The sequence below is a fragment of the Cyanistes caeruleus genome, chromosome 24 (assembly GCF_971803275.1).
Source record: "Cyanistes caeruleus chromosome 24, bCyaCae1.hap1.1, whole genome shotgun sequence".
NCBI lineage: Eukaryota > Metazoa > Chordata > Aves > Passeriformes > Paridae > Cyanistes > Cyanistes caeruleus.
The window spans coordinates 2,970,548-2,990,322 of record NC_141724.1 but is presented as its reverse complement, the minus strand read 5'-3'; the positions used below and the strand labels follow the sequence as shown (position 1 = coordinate 2,990,322).

Sequence of the window (19,775 nt, the reverse complement as noted above, 5' to 3'; positions counted from 1 at the left end):
CCTTTTGCCGCTCGATGGGAGCAGCAGGAGTCATTATTGGAGGAATTCTGCTTTCCAGCTGCAAACTTCTGCATCGATGAACCACAAAAAGAGCTGCCTGCGGCAGAGGTGGTTCACACCAAGAAATTGCTTGGGAATTGGCTGCTCAGTGCCACTTTCCCAGCTGGCATTCCACAGCCAGAACACAGAGGTGTCATGCAACACACTCAGGGTGGAAGTGGTTTGCAGGGAGGAGGGGTTGAGATGGGATTTGTGTTTGCAGAAATTCTCCCAGGTAATCTTGGGGATGCTAAACCTGAACTGGTGGGGATGAACAGGCAGGAGCAGCCCAGATTGGTGTGAGAGGGCAGGCAGAGGCACAGGACTGGTCCTGCAGGAGCCAGGACAGCTTAAACCTGGCCACAGCTCACCCTGGCTGCGCATAAGGGCAGCCACCACCAGCACGGGTGTCCTGGGGTGACTTCATGATGCTTTTATCCCCTATTATCTGCGCTGTTTGTGCTGGATATTAAGTTCTGCACCCTTCAGACTGGTTCTGAGAGCGAAGGGGGGAAAGAAGAAGCCGCAGTTTGTGTTTAGGAACAGCACTCACCGCCCCGCAGGCCTCTCCGGCCTGTGCTGCCTGCAGCATGGACAGACAGAGGGACACAGCTCTCCTTTGCTGTTAGTTTTTAGCTAGCTGAGGCAGAGAAGTTCCCCAGACTGGTTTTTTCCCCCTTTTTTCTTGGATCTGTTCAAAGCTGGTGTTGAATGAGAACCCAGCCAAACCCCGGGAGCTCACGGCTGTGGCCTATCGGGGCCTGGGCCTCGGCGCTTTCCAGCACCAGAGGGACTGATAAGAACCTGAGTGAGCTGGGCAACCCCACATGGAAAGGACTTTTCTGGATTTGCCAGCTCCTTGAACAGAGAGAGGTTTTATTGTTTAATATTATTAATTTTCTGCTAAATAAATATTTTTTTCTGCTTTTCTATAATGAAATATTTTTCCTGAACCAGCTGGGGGAGGGGCCGCTTGAATTTGCTTTCTAGAGGGATCCCATTCATAGATTTTCTCACAGATTTGTCCTAAACCAGGACAAAGGGTCAGTGGGGTCCCCCAGAGTCATGGACATCAGGCCCAAACAGCCACATTCACCCCCAAAACTCGCCTCAGGAATTAAAATGGGTGGTGGGACCTCGAGCCCCGCTCAGGACTTTCTCTGTGGGCACAGCTGGGAGGAAGGCAGCCCCTTGGTGGGCACAGCCCCCATGAGCTGATTCCTCACTCCATGATGATCATCCTTCCCCAAAGGCCAGCTCTGACTGGGACATCTCTCCCCAGTCCCTGTCCCCACTGTGGGAATCCTTTTTTTCACCCTCCAGCGGCTGCTTTTCACCGCCAGCACAGCCCCACCCTCAGCAGGGTTTGCCAAGGCCATGCTCCCAGCAGCCCAAACCTCGGAGGGAGCCAGAGCAGGACCCTCTGCTGCCAGGGCCCGGTTTTCCCTGGAAAAGCTCAGCCAGTAAGCCAAGAATTCCAAAATCGCTGGCTCCGGGGCCGAGGAGATGCCGTGGAGCCCTCAGAGAGCTCCTGCCATCAGGCAGAGAGGTGATGAGATAATCAGCAGTCAGCTCTGCCCAGCCCCAAAGCTCTGCTTATCTGGCATTTTCCAGTCCCAGCAGCGTCCCTGGCAGCGTCCCAAGGAGCGAGGAGAGGAAAAGCAGCTGGGGCAGATTGCTGAACCCTCCGGGGCTGAATCCATCTCACGCTCTCCTCGAGCTGCTGGGATTTCCCCAAATCTCAGCGGATTCCGAATTCCCTGAGGCACTGGGTGGGAGCCGCCTCTGCCACCGGTGACTTTTGTTTTGTGGGTTTTTTTTTCCTGCTGGATCAACTCAAGTTCCCTCCCAGGAGCCGGCAACTCTCAAATCGTTACTTTAACGGGGCTCTCGGCCGGGGAGCCTGGCAGAGGGCGAATTTAAGATGCAGCCGTGAAGAAAAAGCTCCGATAACTGCGGGAGAAGCCGGGGAGGAGCCCAAGATCTCCGGGAGAGCCCGGCAAGGAGGGTGGCACGGGCTGTGCGGTGCCAACCCCGCACCCCCCGAGCCTCGCAGTGCCCCGGGGCCGGGCGATGCTTCAGCTTCCCCCGAGCCCCCCGAGGAGCCCCCAAAACCCCCCAGAAAGCCCCCGGTGCTCGGCGCTGCCCCGCGCCGGGGTTGGTGCCTCTAGAGGGAGCTGAGTCCTGCGCGGCTCCGCGCCCGCCTCTATGGTCAGTGGGGCTGGGTTTCTACTTGATTTCTTTCTTTTTTTGTCTCTTCTTCTTTTCACTCCTCCCCCGCGGCCCCGCGCGCTTCCTTTCCCCGTGCCGCGCTCCGGGCAGGAGGCAGAAGGGAGCGGCCGGAGGGATGGAGCGGATCCCGGCAGGGATGCGGTAGCTCCCGGGATATCCCGACCCGCTGCTCCCCGCCGGGACGCGGTGAGTGACGAGGGTACCCTGATTTCCCCCTCCCCAAACTCTCCTAGGATGGGATATCGGTGTTCTCCGGGCCCGGCCGGGACAGGGATGGGCAGGGATGCACCGGCAGCCGCGGGGTGCGGAGCTCCGGGGCTGCGGGAAGGGTGACAGGGACAAAGTTCCTCAACGGCCGCGCTGGGTGCGGGAAACGCCCGGAGCAGGGCTGGAGGTCCCGCTGCGAGCGGGTCCCTGCCCCAAAGAGAGAATTTACCTGCCCCACACAGGGAATTTCCTCTCGTTTAACCCAGCTTTCTCCAGTTGGGATTTTCACGCCGCGGTGGTGACAGCTGCCCGCGGCATCAACCGAAGGGCTCCGGAGAGGGGACACGGGGGGACAGAGCTGTCCCCGCTGAGGAACAGGTGACACCCGTCCCACCACGCCCGGGTTGTGACCTGGGCACGGGCAGGGCACGTGTGGCTGCGCTGTCCCCGCGGGGACCCCCGGAGCGGGCGCGGCTTTGGGGGGACCTTGGCTGGATGGATGCTGGGGGTCGTTTGCCCACCCTGGGGCCTTGCTGGGTGGGAAAACCCCGGACTGGGCAGCCCCCAAACTGGGCAAACTCCCCATGTCGCTGCCCTGGGGCAGGGCGAGGGGCGGGGATGGGATCAGGAATCCTGTGGGATCTCTGTCCCAGGAGGGATCACTGCCCCGCACGGCCTCATGGAATCACTGCCACGCAGCTGAGCTGCCAAAGGATCGTCCCAGGGGATGCTCCATCTATTTCCTGGCATTCTTAACACGTCAGGGGGTGATTGCAGAGCCCCATGGCTGGGCTTGGATATCGGGATTGCCGCTGCTCATCCTCATGGATCTGTTTCCTTTCCCCACTGTCTTCCCCGAGCCCAGGGTTCAGGAACTTTGCTTTGGAGAAAAGCTGGGAGAAGTGATGAGGGTGACTTAAAGACACCCAGGAAATGTCTCTGAGACTTCTAAGGGGAGGAGACAAGGGGGAAATGAGGAACAGTGGAGGCAAAGGTGTCTGTTTTATTGGGGAGGGTTGGGAGTTCCAGGAAGGTTCATTCTTGGCATGGCAGGTGCTCCTTACTGAAGACAAGAGCCCTGTGCCACCCTTGGAGCTAAATCCCACCCAAAGTTCTGGCTGCTGCTTTTAACCCCTTGCAGCCTCCTGCAAGACCCTCTTAGGGTGGATCAGACCCTGCAGCTTCCCTGACACCTTCCCTTGAGCCCTGACTCAGATCTCGGAGGGTTTTCATTTCCCGCAGCCCTGGGCTGTCTCTGGGTGTTTGGGTGTTATCTCCTCCTTCACACCCTTCCCTGTTCTCCAGCTCGGTATTCCTGTAACAAAGGGGGAAGCTGGGAAGCAGGATAAGCACAGGCAGCAGCTCTGGAACCCGGAGAGGATGGGCTGAGGCGCTCTGACCCCTGCAGAGACGAGCAGTGAACTCTTTTGGGAGTCCACACAGGCCTTTGGGGCCGGCAGAGGTTGGGGACAGCAGTGACAGGGTTGCAGTGTCCTGTGTCACGGGGAAAACAGCGCTGCCAGGGCCCAGGAGGAAACCGAAAACAAAAGTTCCTGCAGTGCTTCAAAACGAAATGCAAGTTGAAAATCATGAGTCATCTGCCTCTGGCTGTGTGCTGCACAGGCAGCCCATGCTCCAGGAAGTCCTTGCTTCTGACTGCCCTCACTCATTCCAGGCAGGAAAAGCCCCTGTCACCCATGGGCAGCCCTTGGTCACTGTGGGACACAGCCCTGCTGCCCCACACGCCGAGCTGGAAAAGCTCCAGAGGCTCCTGAGCTTTCTGCTGGGTGCATCCACACCCTGCCCAGCATCCTGTGCCACCTGAGCAGTGGCACTGTGGTGTTCAGAGGAAATTCCCACTTTTCCCAGTTCCCATGGCTCCAAGGAGCTGCTTCCAGCCTGGGAACAGTTCTGAGTCCTCTCAGTGCAGGTAGGTTCAGCCATGGCCTGGCATGGCAGAGGATGAAGCACAGGAGGCTCCTCAGTGGAGAAGAAGATGGACACCATCTCTGGGATCTGCACCATCCCATGGATCTGCACCATCCCAGGGGATCTGCACCATCCCATGGATCTGCACCATCCCAGGACAGTGAATTCTGTGATTCTATGAGCCAGGAGAGGCAGCTCTGGAGCCGATCTTGGCGAGTGGCTGGAAGCTTTCCCCAGAGATTTACCCCTGCTCCCTGCTGATGAGGCTTGCTGCATTCTCAGCTCTTCCTTGGATGGACATGTTTGAGTCTGGGGAGGAAGGAGGAAATCCTGTCCTCCCATCCTTGGAGTGTAGGAAAAAACAGCATTTCCATCTTGGTCTCCAGGCCCTGAGTGCAGCTGTGCCAGGACCTTGTGGCTTTCTAAGCCAGGTGGAGCCGCTTTGCACTTCCAGGCAAAATCCCACAGAAAACAGACTGCACTTCCTGTCTCACATTTATTTTTCCTTCTGAACAATCTCCAGCGTGATGCCATGAGCTTGAACCACACCGTGCACTTCTCCCATAGCCATGGGTGTTTATCCCTACCCAGCACTTCCTTTATTTTTGTCAGGGATGCAATTTAAATTCCGTTGTGTCAGGTGTCTCATCCGTGAGTTCAGGCTTGGTCCAAAGCTGGGAAGGCCCCAATTCAGCCATGTGGAACTGTGGGATGGGAATATGCTCTGGAATGTCAGCAGCAAGGAGCTGTCCTGATCCTGTTAATCATTAATCCTGAGGGGGACGTCATTAATTTGTTAATCCTGAGGGAAACTTCATTTCCCTCCCAAACCCCTGAGGGCAAAGGAGCTCTAATGAGTCCAGAAGTGCGGGTGTAGGATTCCTGTGAACTTCAGGGAAAAGATGAGCTTTGAGTTTAGTTCTCATTTAATTTTCTTATTTTCTGAGAGGGGAAATGTAAAGAACAAGGGGAATTAGAGGAAATTGGAGTCCAGGAGGAAATCAGGGCTCATCTCATGAAGATGTTGTCATGGCAGCTCGGTGTGGTCGCAGCCAGAGAGTTGCAGAGGTGTTGGAATTTTAGTGCCAGACTTTTCTGAAGCTCTGTGGTCTGGGCTGAGGAAGAGCTGGTGCAGGCCACAGCTCTCTCAGAACAGGATGGAGCAAAAATGAAAGGAAGGAATTCTAGTAGCATGAGGTAACATCAGCCCATGAAGTGGGGGTGGACCCAGAACCCAGAGCTCTCCTGTGGGACAGAGTGAGTGCGCCAGGAAGGGAGGAGCCACTGGCAGAGATAAACGCAGCTTGGAGCAGTTGGCTCTGCCAGAGTGGATTCCTTGGGCTGTGAGCAACCACAGTCATCATCTCCATCACCCTTCCAGGTGAAGCTGCCATTCCCAAACCTCTCTGCAATGGCCTCAGGGAATGAGGGGGACCCTCCACAGGCGCAGGGACGCCGAGGGAGCCACGGGAGCGGGCTCAGCTCAGGTAAAGGGTTCTGGGGTGCTCCTGGGAGGGAGCAGCTCCAAACCTTTATTTTTTTTTATTCATTCCCTTGCTGTGTTCCTTTGGCAAGACAGGATTTCCTGTCTCTGGGGCTTTTTGCAAGGCTGGGGTAACAGAGCAGCTCCATAAGGAACTGAGTTGAACTGGGAGGTGCTCAATGCTTTTGGGAGATGCCAGGGGCTTGGAGCATCCTGCCCTAGTGGGAGGTGTCCCTGGGTGGAACAGGATGAGCTTTAAGGTTCTTTTCTATCCAAAATAATCAAGGATTGTGTGCTTTTCATTGGATGGTCAGGGTGGGCAGCAAGGCGGGACTGGAAGGCACAGAGAGAACAAAGTGCTAGGAGCTGCCTGGTGTTGTGTATCTCCTTCCCTGAGCAGGAGAGAGCAGGAGGTGTTTGGGGTTTAAATCACAGATCTCAGGCGGTCTGGGTGGCCTGAGGGTGACATCAGGTCCCGTGTGCCCGGGGCAGTGGTGGTGAGCTGGGGGTAGGGTCACTCTGTCCCCGTGTGAGCCCAGCCCTGCCCTTCCCTGCTTAATGGGTGAAGCTGGGAAGGGGATGACAGCAACCTGGAAAAACCCTCATCTCCCAGCTCATCCCAACAGGATGAACAGGATGAAAGGTGGGACATGGTGACTCCTGGTGCTGCTGGGCAGGTGAGGGAAGATCGGCTGTGTCAGCTCTGTCAGCACTCAGGGGTGGGGCGGTGGAGCTCAGCCCAGCCTGGGGCTCTGCCCTGACCATGGCATTTCTGCTCTGCTGCTGCCTGGGCTCTGCTCCCTCTCTCAGTGCCAGACCCTTTCCCTGAAGGGAAAATACCCCGTCCTTGCCATGCCAGAGTCCAGGAGGTACAAAAATCCACAAAAAGGAGCGGCTGTTTGCTGATTTCCTGTTGAGGCCAGTGAGATGCTGATGTGAAAACCAGCAAGAAATCAGGCCCTGAGCTCTGAGCACGCCACAGTCCCAGTTCCTGTTCTCTTAGACACTTAATGGCAGTCCCAGCATCCTTCTGCTTCCCAAAACTCAGGGAGAGTCGGGAGGAATTCTGGAATTTGGAGGTGGCAGAAGCCTCATGTGCCCCAGTGGGAGCAGGGATATCACTGTGGGATTGAGGGGTGGAAAGAGGCTTTGTTGCCTCTTTGTTGCAAGGATTGAGCCTGGATTTCATTTGGGGCTCTGCTTGTTTGCCTTTGGATGCAGCATAGATTTTCTCTCCTGCTCAGGGATTTGCTTGGGTATTGTTGTGAGCCCTTGCCCTCCTTGGCTTGGGCATGGCCAAGGTGGCAGGGCTGGGGGGCACCTTCCTCTCCTGGTGTTTTTAGGTGTGTCTTTAGGGGGTTTTAGGGCACTGTGGATGAAGACAGGAGCCTCCTCAGCCTCCTGGGAGTGTGTGATGGAACAGGAACAGCTCTGCTCATGAATAGCACAATTACAGCAGCTTTCCTGAGCCTAGTTCAGGACCTGGAGCAGAAAATCTCCCTTTTTTGAGGGATGAGCTCGTGTCTCACAGCCCAGGCTGCCCCTCAGCTCTGCAGGGAGATATTTGGGGATGCTGCCCCTCCTCAGGGTGGGAAGGTGCTGCTTCTAAAGAGCAGAGGAAGGGGAAGGTTCTGTGCTGTGCTGATCCCTCGGGGCTGGCAGGTATCCCCTGTCTGGAGGCTCTGCTCTCCAGCAGGATTACACCAGCACAGTGCAGTGCTCACCCTGGCCACCCCTGGATCCCTCATGGAATCGCTGTTAATGGATAATAGGAACCACCAGGGGCTGCCCAGCTTGCTGGGATCAAACCCAAACCCAGCTGCTCATCCCACACTCAAACTGCAGCTGCAGTGAGGTGGAGCTGGGCTTTCCTGGGGGCAGAAATCTCCAGAGGCTGCTTTTGCTTTCCGGGGATGTCTTCTGTTTGCAGGCTGGAATCTCCCTCTGTGCAGGGAGCTGATCCCTGTCTCCTGGGCTCCAGGGGATGGGGCCAGATTTCACCAGTCCCTGCCTGGGATGATTATTTGGGGCTGATGGAGATTTTTGGCCAGAGCTGCCAGTTTTTCCCAGAGCACAGCTGCTCCCAGGAGATGGGAGTAGTGAGAAATAAAGGATCTCACACAGAAATGCAGGGGTTGAATGTTTGGGGCTCTCTGGGTCTGGGCAGCGCTGTCTGCTCTGTGGATCCAGGGTGTGGATCCCAGAGGGAGCAGGCACAGAGCAGTTCCTGCCTTCCAGAGATCCCTGAGCAGCACCAAACCTCCCCCTGGCACTGCTGGTACTGGGAATGCAGCAGGCAAACCCTGATCCAGATCCCTCCAGTGGGAGAGATCCCAAGACAATCCCAGTGGGTGCTGGGGATAGCACCTGTGGGAAGGGGGAGTGTGTCCTCCTGCCCTGATGTTACTGGAAATAGCTCCTGGGGTAGCCAAACCCAAGGATTATTTTGGTGCAGAGATTTCCTCTTCTGCCTGGCCGAGTGTTTGCCCTCCTCTCCCTGAAACTCTGAGTCAGTTGGTTTCATTTTCTGGCTCTCCCTGGAGCGTCACCAAGTCCCGGTTCCCAGAAAGTGAAGGATTTGTTTGCCATCAAACAAACCCGTGTCTGATAACAAAAACCAGCCCCTGGAACCAGGGACAGGAGCTGTCCTTTCCCTTCAGCTCTGCCGGTGTAACCTGAGCATGGCAGGTCCATCCGGGACAGGGAGGTGGGACCAGCTGGAAAACCCCGTGAGGAGAATTTGGTGTGATTTGGGGGCTTGGGGTGGGGTTTGTGGGGCAGCACCACCAGAGCAGCTGTGCCCTCGCTTCCCAGCTCTGGGCAGGGAGATCTCAAGTTGGAAATGCAGATTTTGGAGAGCTGCGTGGCCAGTCTGGATTTATGGGATGGTGGGACAGGGTTTGGCTACCATGGAGCTGCAGGATGATCCCCCAAAGCCCCAGTCCTGCAGGATCCCCCACTCCTGCCCCTGTCCTGGGACCTCCTGTACCTGGGCAGTGTCTGGGTGCCCTCTGAAAGGAGCTGAGCTCTGGTCCTGCCCCACCACTCCTGTCCCCATTTTTATCTTGGCAAAGAACGTGGGAAGGACGGTGTTCCTGGTCCCTGTGGGGTCACTCAGTGGGGCTGTGGGAGCCACTGACCCTCTCCAGGTGCTTCTGGAGCAGCTGAAACAGAGCTCTAATCCAGCACATCCCGTGGCAGAGTGGGGACTTTCCCTGGAGCTGTGGAATGTGTGTGGTGAGGGATTGCTCACCATGGGGCTGAAACGCCTCTCTGGGGGCTCCCTGGGCAGTGTAGGGACACCTGTGTGGGTCTGGAGAAGGTTGTGTGGGGGCAAGGACAAAACATGTGGTCCTGGAGATGTTTGTATGGGCATAGGGACGTGTGTGGGTCTGGAGAGAGTTGTGAGGGTGCAGAGATGTGTGTGGGTCTGGAGAAGGTTATGTGGGAACAGGGATGTTTTTGTAGGTCTGGAGATGATTTTGTGGGGACAAGTGTGGGTCTGGAGACAATTTTGTGGGGACAGGGATGTTTTTATAGGTCTGGAGCTGATTGTGAGGGCACAGGGCCACGTGTGGGATGTGGAGAAGGTTGTGTGGGGACAAGTGTGGGTCTGGAGATGGCTGTGTGGGGACAGGGCCACATTTTGGTTTGGAGAAGGTTGTGAGGGTCTGGAGATGGTTCTGTGAGCACCGGGCCATGTGTATGGGTCTGGAGAAGGTTGTGAAAGTGCAGGGACTCGTGTGGGTGTGGAGGTGGTTGTGAGGGGACAGGGCCGCGTGTGTGGGTCTGGAGAAGGTTTTGTGGGGACAGGGCCGCGTGTGGGTCTGGAGATGGTTTTGTGGGGACAGGGCCATGTGTGTGGGTCTGGAGATGGTTTTGTGGGGACAGGGCCATGTGTGTGGGTCTGGAGATGGTTTTGTGGGGACAGGGCCACGTGTGTGGGTTTGGAGATGGTTTTGTGGGGACAGGGCCGTGTGTGTGTCTGGAGATGGTTTTGTGGGGACAGGGCCATGTGTGTGGGTTTGGAGAAGGTTTTGTGGGGACAGGGCCATGTGTGTGGGTTTGGAGAAGGTTTTGTGGGCACAGGGCCATGTGTATGAGTCTGGAGATGGTTTTGTGGGGACAGGGCCATGTGTATGAGTCTGGAGATGGTTTTGTGGGCACAGGGCCATGTGTGTGTGTCTGGAGATGGTTTTGTGGGGACAGGGCCATGTGTGTGAGTCTGGAGATGGTTTTGTGGGGACAGGGCCATGTGTGTGTGTCTGGAGATGGTTTTGTGGGGACAGGGCCATGTGTATGAGTCTGGAGATGGTTTTGTGGGGACAGGGCCATGTGTGTGAGTCTGGAGATGGTTTTGTGGGGACAGGGCCATGTGTGTGTGTCTGGAGCTGTCACAGACAGGCTCATTCCCCCTCTGGGCCTGGAATTCCTGGAATGCCAAGCTCTGCTTGTTGATGAGAGCCAAGGAGGGAGCCCTGGCCCTCAAAATCAGCCCCAGCACCCCAGCTCGCTGCTCCCACCCTTTCTGAGAGCACAGAGGGGATTTTGGGATTTCTCCCACCTGGATGTGCTGGAGCAGCCATTCAGGCCCATCCTGGCTGTTTCCCTGCTGTCACGGGTGGGGAATCCTCTCTCTGGGACTTACCCAGAGCCTCCCCTCCCTTCTGCTCCTGCAGAGGTGACAGTCCCTGCAGAGGTGACAGTCCCTGCTGGTGGTGGCACGTTGCACCAGGGATGTGACTGAATCCAGAAGGAATGCCCCTAAAATGACCAATCTTTTCCTCACCTTGTCACGGCTGTGCCACGCAAGGACATGCTACAAACCAGGATTGTTTGCTGGGAGCTGCTGGGCAGAACCAGGCTGAGCTTTGTCTCCAGTTCCAGTTTGGATCTGAAATTCCCCAATTGTTTGTGCTGGGTAAAGTCCTGATGGAGCATGGGGAAAGCTGCAAAGTGCTCCAATACCTGGTGTGTGTTGTGCCAGTCCTCTTGCCTGGAGTGGATCCCAAAGGAGGCTGTGCCCTCAGGAAGATGACTGGATGAAAAAATTAATTCTCTGAGCATTCATTTGTGTTGGGTGTTTTTTGGGACTGCCACAAGAGGCTGGCGTTACCACAACCAGCACAAACTCGGGGTGAGGATGAGGGAATGGCCTCTTCTGAATTTGAGAATGGAAGGAGATGAGTCTGTGCCTTGAGTGTTGTCCCCCCTGCCCCTGCAGAAGGCCGCGTGGCAGAGGAGGCCGAGGAGGTGTTCCGGAGCTACGTCTTCTACCGCTACCGGCAGGAGCGCGAGGAGCGAGGGGCAGAGCTGCCGCCGGACCCGGAGATTGAGCAAATCCAGCAGGAGCTGGAGAGGTAAATCCCAGCTCCCAGCCCTCACCCTGAGGCAGGCCATGCTCCAGAGCCTGGCCTGACTCCCTGCTGGCTCCAGCAGCACCGGGAGCCAGGTGGGGCAGCGCTTGGCCCTCATTGGGGATGACATCTACAAGAACTATGATGACGAGTTCCGCACCATGCTGGAGACCCTGCAGCCCACCCGCGACAATGCCTACGAGCACTTCACCAAAATTGCCTCCAGGTAAGGCCTCAGGAGCTGCTGGATGGGCTGGGGGCTTTCCTCAGAGGAGAAGGGAAGGGGAGGTCAGGTGTGGTCAGTGCTGTCAGTTAAACCCATACTCTGTCTGTTCGAGCTTCACCTCCAGCCCTGGCTGAGCTCCCAGAAAGCTTCCCTGGATGATTCCTGCGTTTTCTACCTGTCTGCTCCTCCTCCTGTGATCTGCTTGTATCATTGTCCCCTCCCAGGCATCCCAGTCCTTGCCCAGCTGGCTGGAGTCTGTCAGGAGATGTCCCTGTGCCTGTCCCCTCAGGGGCACAGCCAGCCCTGCCACTGCTCCGGCTGTCCCTTGGGAACAACCCCAGCCATAGCTCCACATCTGGAGCTGGGATGGTCACAGGAATCACAGAATCACGGAATGGTTGGGTTGGGAGTGACCTCGAAGGTCATCTCACCTCAACCACTGCCAAGGGCAGGATGCTGGCTGTGAGACCTGCAGGTGGCTCAGGACTCCCGTCCAACCTGGTCCACATGGACACCTCGGGATGGGGGCTGCTCCATGGGCTGGCAGAGCCTGCAGGTGACACACAGAGCCTGCAGGTGACACACAGAGCCCTGTGCAGGTGACAGCCACCCAATATCTAAATATCCAAATATCCAAATATCCAAAGCACAGCAACAGGTGAGGAGTGAGGGCACAGACCCGGAAAACTTCCTGCCAGGACTTCCCAAGGAAGCTTGGATCGAGGAGGCATCAAGGGGTTCTCTCTGCAGGGTTCTCCCAGGTCACACAGCCCTGTGGCACAGGCAGGACAGGTCTCTGGTTCCTGTCACTCTTCCAAACACCTGTGGCTGTGACAGCCCTGTCCCTGTGCCCTCTGCTGAGCATTTCTGTCTAATTCCTTCTTTTCTCCAATGTTTGTGTCTAATTCCTTCCTTTCTGTCCTTTTCCTGCTCCCCGTCCGGGAAGCCGCGCTGGCTGAGGCGGCAAGGCATGCAGGTAAATTAAATTAACCCCTGTCCCTGTCCTTGTCACACTCAGCTAAATTAACCCTTGTCACACTCAGCTAAATTAATCCTTTTCACACACAGGTAAATTAAATTAACCCTATCCTTCCCCTTTCCACACACAGGTAAATTAACTCCTGTCCTTGTCACACAGAGGTGAATTTACCCCTGTCCTCTTGCCACCTGTTCTGTGTCCCTTCCCAGGCTGTAATTCCCTCTCCAAGGCCCAGTGCAGGCAGGGACCACCAGCCCAGGGCAGCAGATTGAACTGCCAGCCCTCAGATTCCTCTTTTCAGTATTTTTTTTATTCACTTTTTCCCCTTCTTGCTGGAAGCCAGGAAAAGCACCTACCAACCTGGTGTGAATAATCAATGCCAAACTCTTCAAGAGCATTTTGGAGCCTCTTCCAGCCACAAAATCTCTGTGTCTGTGTGTCTGGGATGAGCCTCAAGGGCTGGTGTAGCATCCCCGGGGTGGTTGGGGTTGGGAAAGCCCTCTCTGAGTCCAGCCCTTCCCCAGCACTGCCAAGGCCACCACTAAGCCACCAGGGCCACAACCATGTGGCTGTTGCATCTGTCCAGGGAGGGTGTTCTGGCAGCTGTGGCAGGGCTGGAGAACCTTTGCACTGGAAAGATTTTCTGGAATATCCAACCTGAGAATTTCCTGGTGCAACTTGGGGCCATTTCCTCAGCCCTGACCCCACTGCTTGAGATCTCCTCGGATGGAGAACCCTTCTAGTGGAAAAAAATTCCCATAGTATCCCACCAAAACATCTCCTGCTGCAATTTGGGGCTGTTTCCTCTTGTTCTGACTCCACTGCTTGAGATCCCCCAGCCTGAGCAGCTGTTCCAAGGCTGGGGGGTACTTCCAGTGGAAAGATTTTCCCACATACCCAAACTAAATGTTCCCTGGTGCAAGTTGGGGCCATTTCCTCTTGTCCTGACCATGCTGCTCGAGATCCCCTGGGCTGGACAGCCTTTGCAGTGATTAGATTTTCCCAAATATCCAAACTAAATGTTTCCTGGTACTACTTGGGGCCATTTCCTCAATCCTGATCATATTGCTTGAGATCCCCCAGCCTGGGCTGGACAGCCCTTCCAGAGAAAAAAAAATTTCCATAAAGTCCAATCTAAACATTTCCTGATGCAACTTGGAGCTGTTTCTGCCTGACCACGCTACTCAAGATCCCCAGGGCTGGGCAACCCTTCCAGTGAAAGAAACTTCCCTTAATATCCAGCCTAAACTTTTCCTGGTATCATTTGGGGCTGTTTCCTCTGTCTTGATTGCACTGCTCGAGAAGAAAAAAAAGAAAATTCCAAAGAAAACGTTTTCCATAATATCCAACCTAAACTAAATGTTCCCAACAAGAACTTGGGGTTGTTTCTGCCTGACCACGGTGCTTGAGATCTCCTGGGCTGGACAACCTTTGCAGTGACTAGATTTTCCCAAATATCCAAACTAAATGTTTCCTTGGTACGACTTGGGGCCATTTCCTCAATCCTGATGATATTGCTCGAGATCACCCAGCCTGTCCAAGCTGTGCCAGGGCTGGACAACCATTCCAGAGGAAAAAAAATTCCATAATATCCGACCTAAGCTTTTCCTGGTACAATCTGGGGCCATTTCCTCAATCTTGACCCCGCTGCTTGAGCTCCCCCGGCCTGGGCATCTCCGGGAATGCCGAGAGCTCCGGGCAGGGATTCAGGGATCCCTGAATTTCCAAAGAATTCCCAAAGGGAACCCTTTGTTGCAGCCTGTTCGAGAGCGGCATCAACTGGGGCCGGGTGATCGCCCTGCTGGCCTTCGGGTACCGCATGGCCATGTACGTGTGGCAGCGCGGCGTCAGCGGCTTCCTGCGCCGCATCGCCCACTTCGTGGCTGACTTCATGCTGCAGAACCGCATCGCCCGCTGGATCGCCCAGCAGGGAGGATGGGTGAGCGGGGGACAGCTCTGGGAGCAGGGTTTCAGGGTGAGTGTGAGGGTTTGGGGGTCTAGGAGCAGAGATTGGGGGTTGGGGGAGTCAGGGATTGGGGCTCAGAGGGCAGGGTTGGGGGGTTGGGGGTGAGGGTTTGGGGGGTTGGGGAGTCAGGGTTTGGGGGTCTGGGAGCAGGGTTTGGGGGGTTGGGGATTATGGTTTGGGGCCAGGGTGAGGGTTTGGGGGGTTGGGGAGTCAGGGTTTGGGGGTCTGGGAGCAGGGTTTGGGGCCAGGGTGAGGGTTTGGGGGTCTAGGAGCAGAGATTGGGGGTTGGGGAGTCAGGGATTGGGGCTCAGAGGGCAGGGTTTGGGGGTTGGGGTGAGGGTTTAGGGGGTTGGGGAGTCAGGGTTTGGGGGTCTGGGAGCAGGGTTTGGGGGGTTGGGGATTAGGGTTTGGGGCCAGGGTGAGGATTTGGGGGGTTGGGGAGTCAGGGTTTGGGGCTAGGGTGAGGGTTTGGGGGGTTGGGGAGTCAGGGTTTGGAGGTCTGGAAGCAGGGATTGGGGGGTTGGGGATTAGGGTTTGGGGCCAGGGTGAGGGTTTGGGGGATTGGGGAGTCAGGGTTTGGGGGTCTGGAAGCAGGGATTGGGGGTTGGGGAGTTAGGGATTGAGGCTCAGAGGGCAGGGTTTGGGGGGTTGGGGGTGAGGGTTTGGAAGTCAGAAGTTGGGGGTCTGGGAGCAGGGTTTGGGGGTCAGGGGTGAGGGTTTGGGGGTCGGGGGGTTAGAGTTTGGGATTCAAGGTGTCAGGCTTTGGGGCTCAGGGGGACCAGGGTGTCAGCAGAATCAGGCTTTGGGACTCGGGGTAAGAGTCATCAGATTTTGGGGGTCGGGGCACCAGGGTTATGGGGTTGGGGGATCAGCAGGATCAGGTTTTGGGGGTTAGGAATGGAATTTGGGTTCAGGGTTTGGGGCTCAGGGGGGATGGAGTGTGGGGGTCAGGGGGGCCAGGTTTTGGGGATCAGGGTTTGGGGGTCAGGGGACACCCAAGGGTGTCTGCAGGGTCAAGATCAGGATGTCACCATAGCCAGGGTTTTTGGGTCACGAGGACCAGGGGGTGCCAGAGGGTCAAGGTTTGGGTGTCAGGAGATTCAGCGTTTGGGGGTCGGGGTTTGGGGGGGTCGAGGACCCCACCAGGCCTGACCCCACGGTGTCCCGTCCTTGGCAGGGGACCGCGCTGCACCTGGACAATATTTACATGAAGTACATGCTTGTGGTGACAGCCCTGGTGCTGCTGGGGCACCTGGTGGTGCGGCGCTTCTTCACCTGCTGACGGGGCACGGGGGGGCCTCGAGCACCCCCACTCTGCCCCACATCCCCCAGCACAGGGGCGACCCCAGGAACCTCCAGGAGAGAGCATGGCTTGGGGCTGGGACCCTCCTGCTGCAGGTCTGGGGTCTCTGCACCCCCAGGAGTGGACTGGGGAGATGGAGGGCTCTGCTTTGTTGTGTTTGATGCCTCAAAAAGCTGATGAGGAGGGGGAATCTCTGGGATGGGGACATCTCTGGGATGGGACATCTCTGGGAGCCCTGGCTCCTCTGGAGGAGCAGAGGGCTGTGACAGTGCCCCCATGGCAGTGTGTGATAATGGCTGTGAGTGCCAGTGTTGGGTCCCCTCCCAGAGCCCCCTCCCCACCTCCCAGCTCCATCCCTGTGTTTGAAGGGTGATCCCAGCCCTGGCTGCTCCAATGTTGGAAATTCCAGCAGGGACAAACAGAGCGGGGCAGCTCCACCTCCCCTGCTCCTGAGCCCAGCACTTGAGTTTTTTTCCAGCCTTTCCACGGCCATCCCGACCCTTTTCCATGAAAACCCCTCTGGCCTGGCCCTTGGCCAGTGTTCCCTGCCCCAACCTGGAGCTCCCAGGGCCTCTGAGCTGCCGCAGCTGGGAAGCACCAGCAGCTTCTCCAACGTGAAAAACCTGCAGGTGCCAGGGGCCCTGTCCTCCCCCTGCCCACCAGTTGGGCTCCCTGGCTCTTACTGGGAGGCACTGGAGCTGCAGCCCATCCCTGGAGCAGCTCCATGCAGGGACCAGGCTCCTCTGGGCAGGGACTTGGCCTGGTTCCATTCCTGACCAATGCTTGAGTGATTTTGGGGCAAAGAGGGGAGCAAGCTCCTCTCTACCATCCCAAACCTTCCTCATTTTTGCAAACCAGGGAATTCAAGCTGGTTATTCCCTGTCCTGCCCAAGCTGGAGATGAAGGATCCCTCCCTCTTCTCCCCCTGCAGCTGCCTAGGCTTAGCAGGACCAGCCTGAATTTTCTAACCACTCACATTTCTCCTGTCCCTGCCTCTTTTTTAACAGAATAACAAACTTTCCAGCCCATTTCCATATCTGAGCCTGTCATTTTGCTCCTGGCTGTTCCTGCAGGATCCCTTTCCCCTGATGGGAATGCTCTGGGCTGTGCTTAAGAGAAAAGCATTTAAATATTTGCCATATTATTCCCACTCCTGCTTGCATGCGTTTGCCCCGTGCAGGGCAGCACATCTTGGCTGTGCTTGGGTTTTGTGGCCACAGCTCAGGTTTTGTGGCCCTGCTGGCTCCTCTGAGCCCCCCTGGCTGCTTTATCCCCTTGCAGGTGCATTCCTCCAAACAAAATTCCCGTTCCCTTCGTGCCATCCCTTCTCCCAGCTTGGGATTACCTCGAGTTTCGAGCCCTCCCTCTGCTGTGAACCAGTTTAACCAGTACAGTCCGTGCTTCCCCCCCTCCTCCCAGCTCCTTTTTGGGTGCAAACACCACCAGATGGAGCCTTTTGGCCACGATGGGTACGATCCAGCACTCGTTATTTCCCTTTTTTCTCCTCACCAGCCCCTTGATTGACAAATCATCGTCTGTTCTCTGCTTGGGTTGTGTGTCCAGCAGGACTTTTTGGAGTCCTTGGTAAAATACAAATCAGTGCATCAGCTTTAATTCCCTACTTCAGACACACTCCTGGAACTCCAATGGATCAGGGAGAGCTTTTGCTGCTCATTTATTCTCATTTCCCAGCTAAAGCTTCCCCTTGCAGCTGGGAGGCCATAAAGGATATTTTTCAGATTTATGGGAAGGGATTGAGCCTTCGTCAAGTCCAGGACAGAGGGAAGAACTTTTCAATAGGTGCTGTCCAAAGGAAAAATTCCATGTTAACCGTTTTTCTCAGGGGATTTGCAGAGGGAGGAATCTCTCAGGATGTCAGTGCCTCTCCTCTATCCACTCTCAGCCCTCCCAGCCTGCCTGGCACTGGTTCCTGGGTGGAAAAAAGCTCCAGCTGGGGCTGTGGGAGTGGTGAGGTGGGACAGTGCCCCAGTCGTGTGTGGCCAGTCCCACCAGGGAAGGAAAAGGGGCCTGGGGGGATTTCCTGGTGCCAGGGGCTGTCCAGGAGGGGAATTCAGGGCATGGAGAGACAGGGAGTTCCTGGGATGGCAGGAGAAATTCATCCAGGAGGATTCTCCAGAAGAAAAGCTCCAGGAGGAATTCATCCAGGAGGATTCTCCAGAAGAAAAGCTCCAGGAGGAATTCTCCAGGAGGATTCATCCAGGAGGATTCTCCAGGAGGAATTCATCCAGGAGGATTCTCCAGAAGAAAAGCTCCAGGAGGAATTCATCCAGGAGGATTCATCCAGGAGGATTCATCCAGGAGGATTCTCCAGGAGGTTAGGGTGGTGTATGGAAAAGGAGTGAGAGCCCAAAGGAGTCTTATTTACTCCTCTTGAGCCTATTTTCACTCCTCTTGAGCCTATTTTTATACCTTTTGAGCCTCTTTTTACTCCAACTGAGCCGATTTGAGGGTGGATTTTAATCCCAGCTCTCCCCTCCTGGATGGAGGAGTCTGTCCCTGCTCTCCGAGGGTCAGAGCCACCTCTCCAGCCCTTCCCCACCCCTGAGCCACCCCTGCCCGAGCCCGGGACACTGCTAAGGGCTGCTGGCAGCTCTGTGTGACACTGGCACTGCCACCTTGTCCCGGTGTCCCAGTGTCCCCTCCCAGCCCTGCAGGAGGACCCAGCTGTCCCCCAGCGCTGCAGGAGGGGGACAGGGCAGTAAGGGACACTTCGTGGTGGCTCTGGAAGGGCTGTACAAGGACACAAACCTTGTTTTTCCAGTGGGAGAAGGGAAATCCATAGGTTGTCCCAGAAAGACCAGGGAGATGGGGAAGGAGGGACCTGGGACATGCTGGGGTGGCTTTGAGCTTAAAAAAAAAAAAACAAACACAAAAACCAAGCCAAAACCGTTTGTTTTTACAAATAATCTGTTTTTAATGCTGTAATATATAAAAAATTATATCTATGTCAAAATAAAAATGGTACACGGAGTGCAAACTCACCTGGCTGTGTGCAGGGCTTGCTTCCAGAAGCTTCCAGGAGCTTTGCTCCTTGCTCCACGAGCTCTCCAGCCTCAGCTGCCTCCTGAATTTCAGGATTCTCCTTCAGCTTTTTTTCCAGCATGAAGAGCTCAGAGGGAGAGAAATCTGCTGCTGCTGCAGCTTCTTGTGCCATCCCTGAGCTGCAGAGCCTTCCTGGGAGAGGGGAGATTTTGGGATGGAGAGGGAGAGAATTCGGGGATGGAGAGGGGAGATTGTGGGGATGGAAGATGGGAGATTTTGAGGGATGGAGGAAGGAGGATGTGGGGATGGAGAGGGAGGTTTTTGGGATGGAGAGAGGAATTGGGATGGAATGGGGCATTGTGAGTATGGAAAGGGAAGGTTTTTGGGATGGAGAGGGGAGGTTGTGGTAATGGAGAGGGGAAGGTGGTGGGGGTGGAAGAGGGGAGTTTTTGGGGGGATGGAGATGGAAATTGTGAGGAGGGAGATGGGATGGAATAGGGGAGAATGTGGGGATAAAGAGGGAGAGATGTTGAGGATGGAGAGGGGAGACTGTGGGAATGGAGGGGGAAGGTTGGGATGGAAGGGGGAGAATTTTGGGATGGAAGAGGGGAGTTTGTGAGAATGGAGAAGGGAGGATGAGGAGATGAAAGTGAGAAAATTTTGGAGATGAAGAAAGGAGGATGTGGGGATGGAGAGGGGGGTTTTGGGGATAAAGAGGGGAAGTTCTGGGGATGGAAATGGAAGGTTTTGGGGATGGAGGGGGGAGTTTTGGGGACCAAGAGGGGAGGTTTTGGGGATTGGAGGGGGGAGGCTTCAGAGCTCTGCTCTCCAAGCAGCTGCTTCACCTGCCCAGAACTGAGGATCTCTAATGTGTCCACACCCCCCTGAGCAGGAAACAACAAGGACAGGCAACACCAAAGGAAAAATCCACCCCAGGGCAGGAACAGCAGGGTTCTCTGCCATCAAATACTCAAGGAAGTGACAGAGAAAGGTGTCCTTGTCAGGAAAGCCCATGAGCCTGCCTGGGGTGGGACAGCTGGGACCTGTCCCC

General features: G+C 56.0%; 1 protein-coding gene across 7 annotated transcripts; it reads left to right on the top strand.

Moving 5' to 3' along the window:
• Positions 1 to 1,203: 1,203 nt before the first annotated feature.
• BAK1 (BCL2 antagonist/killer 1) lies at positions 1,204 to 18,723 on the top strand. Of its 7 annotated transcripts, none has more exons than XM_086861745.1 (6): positions 1,204 to 2,457; positions 5,789 to 5,894; positions 11,115 to 11,250; positions 11,330 to 11,473; positions 14,211 to 14,391; positions 15,596 to 18,723. In XM_086861745.1, exons 1-6 carry the CDS (start codon positions 2,248 to 2,250, stop codon positions 15,698 to 15,700), a joined length of 882 nt encoding a protein of 293 aa, XP_086717871.1. In that variant the 5' UTR covers positions 1,204 to 2,247; the 3' UTR covers positions 15,701 to 18,723. The 7 variants fall into 7 exon arrangements, with proteins under 7 accessions (XP_086717871.1, XP_086717873.1, XP_086717872.1 ...); XM_086861747.1 differs by having other exon boundaries at positions 1,399 to 2,250; XM_086861746.1 differs by having other exon boundaries at positions 1,669 to 2,250; positions 11,327 to 11,473.
• Positions 18,724 to 19,775: the final 1,052 nt, after the last annotated feature.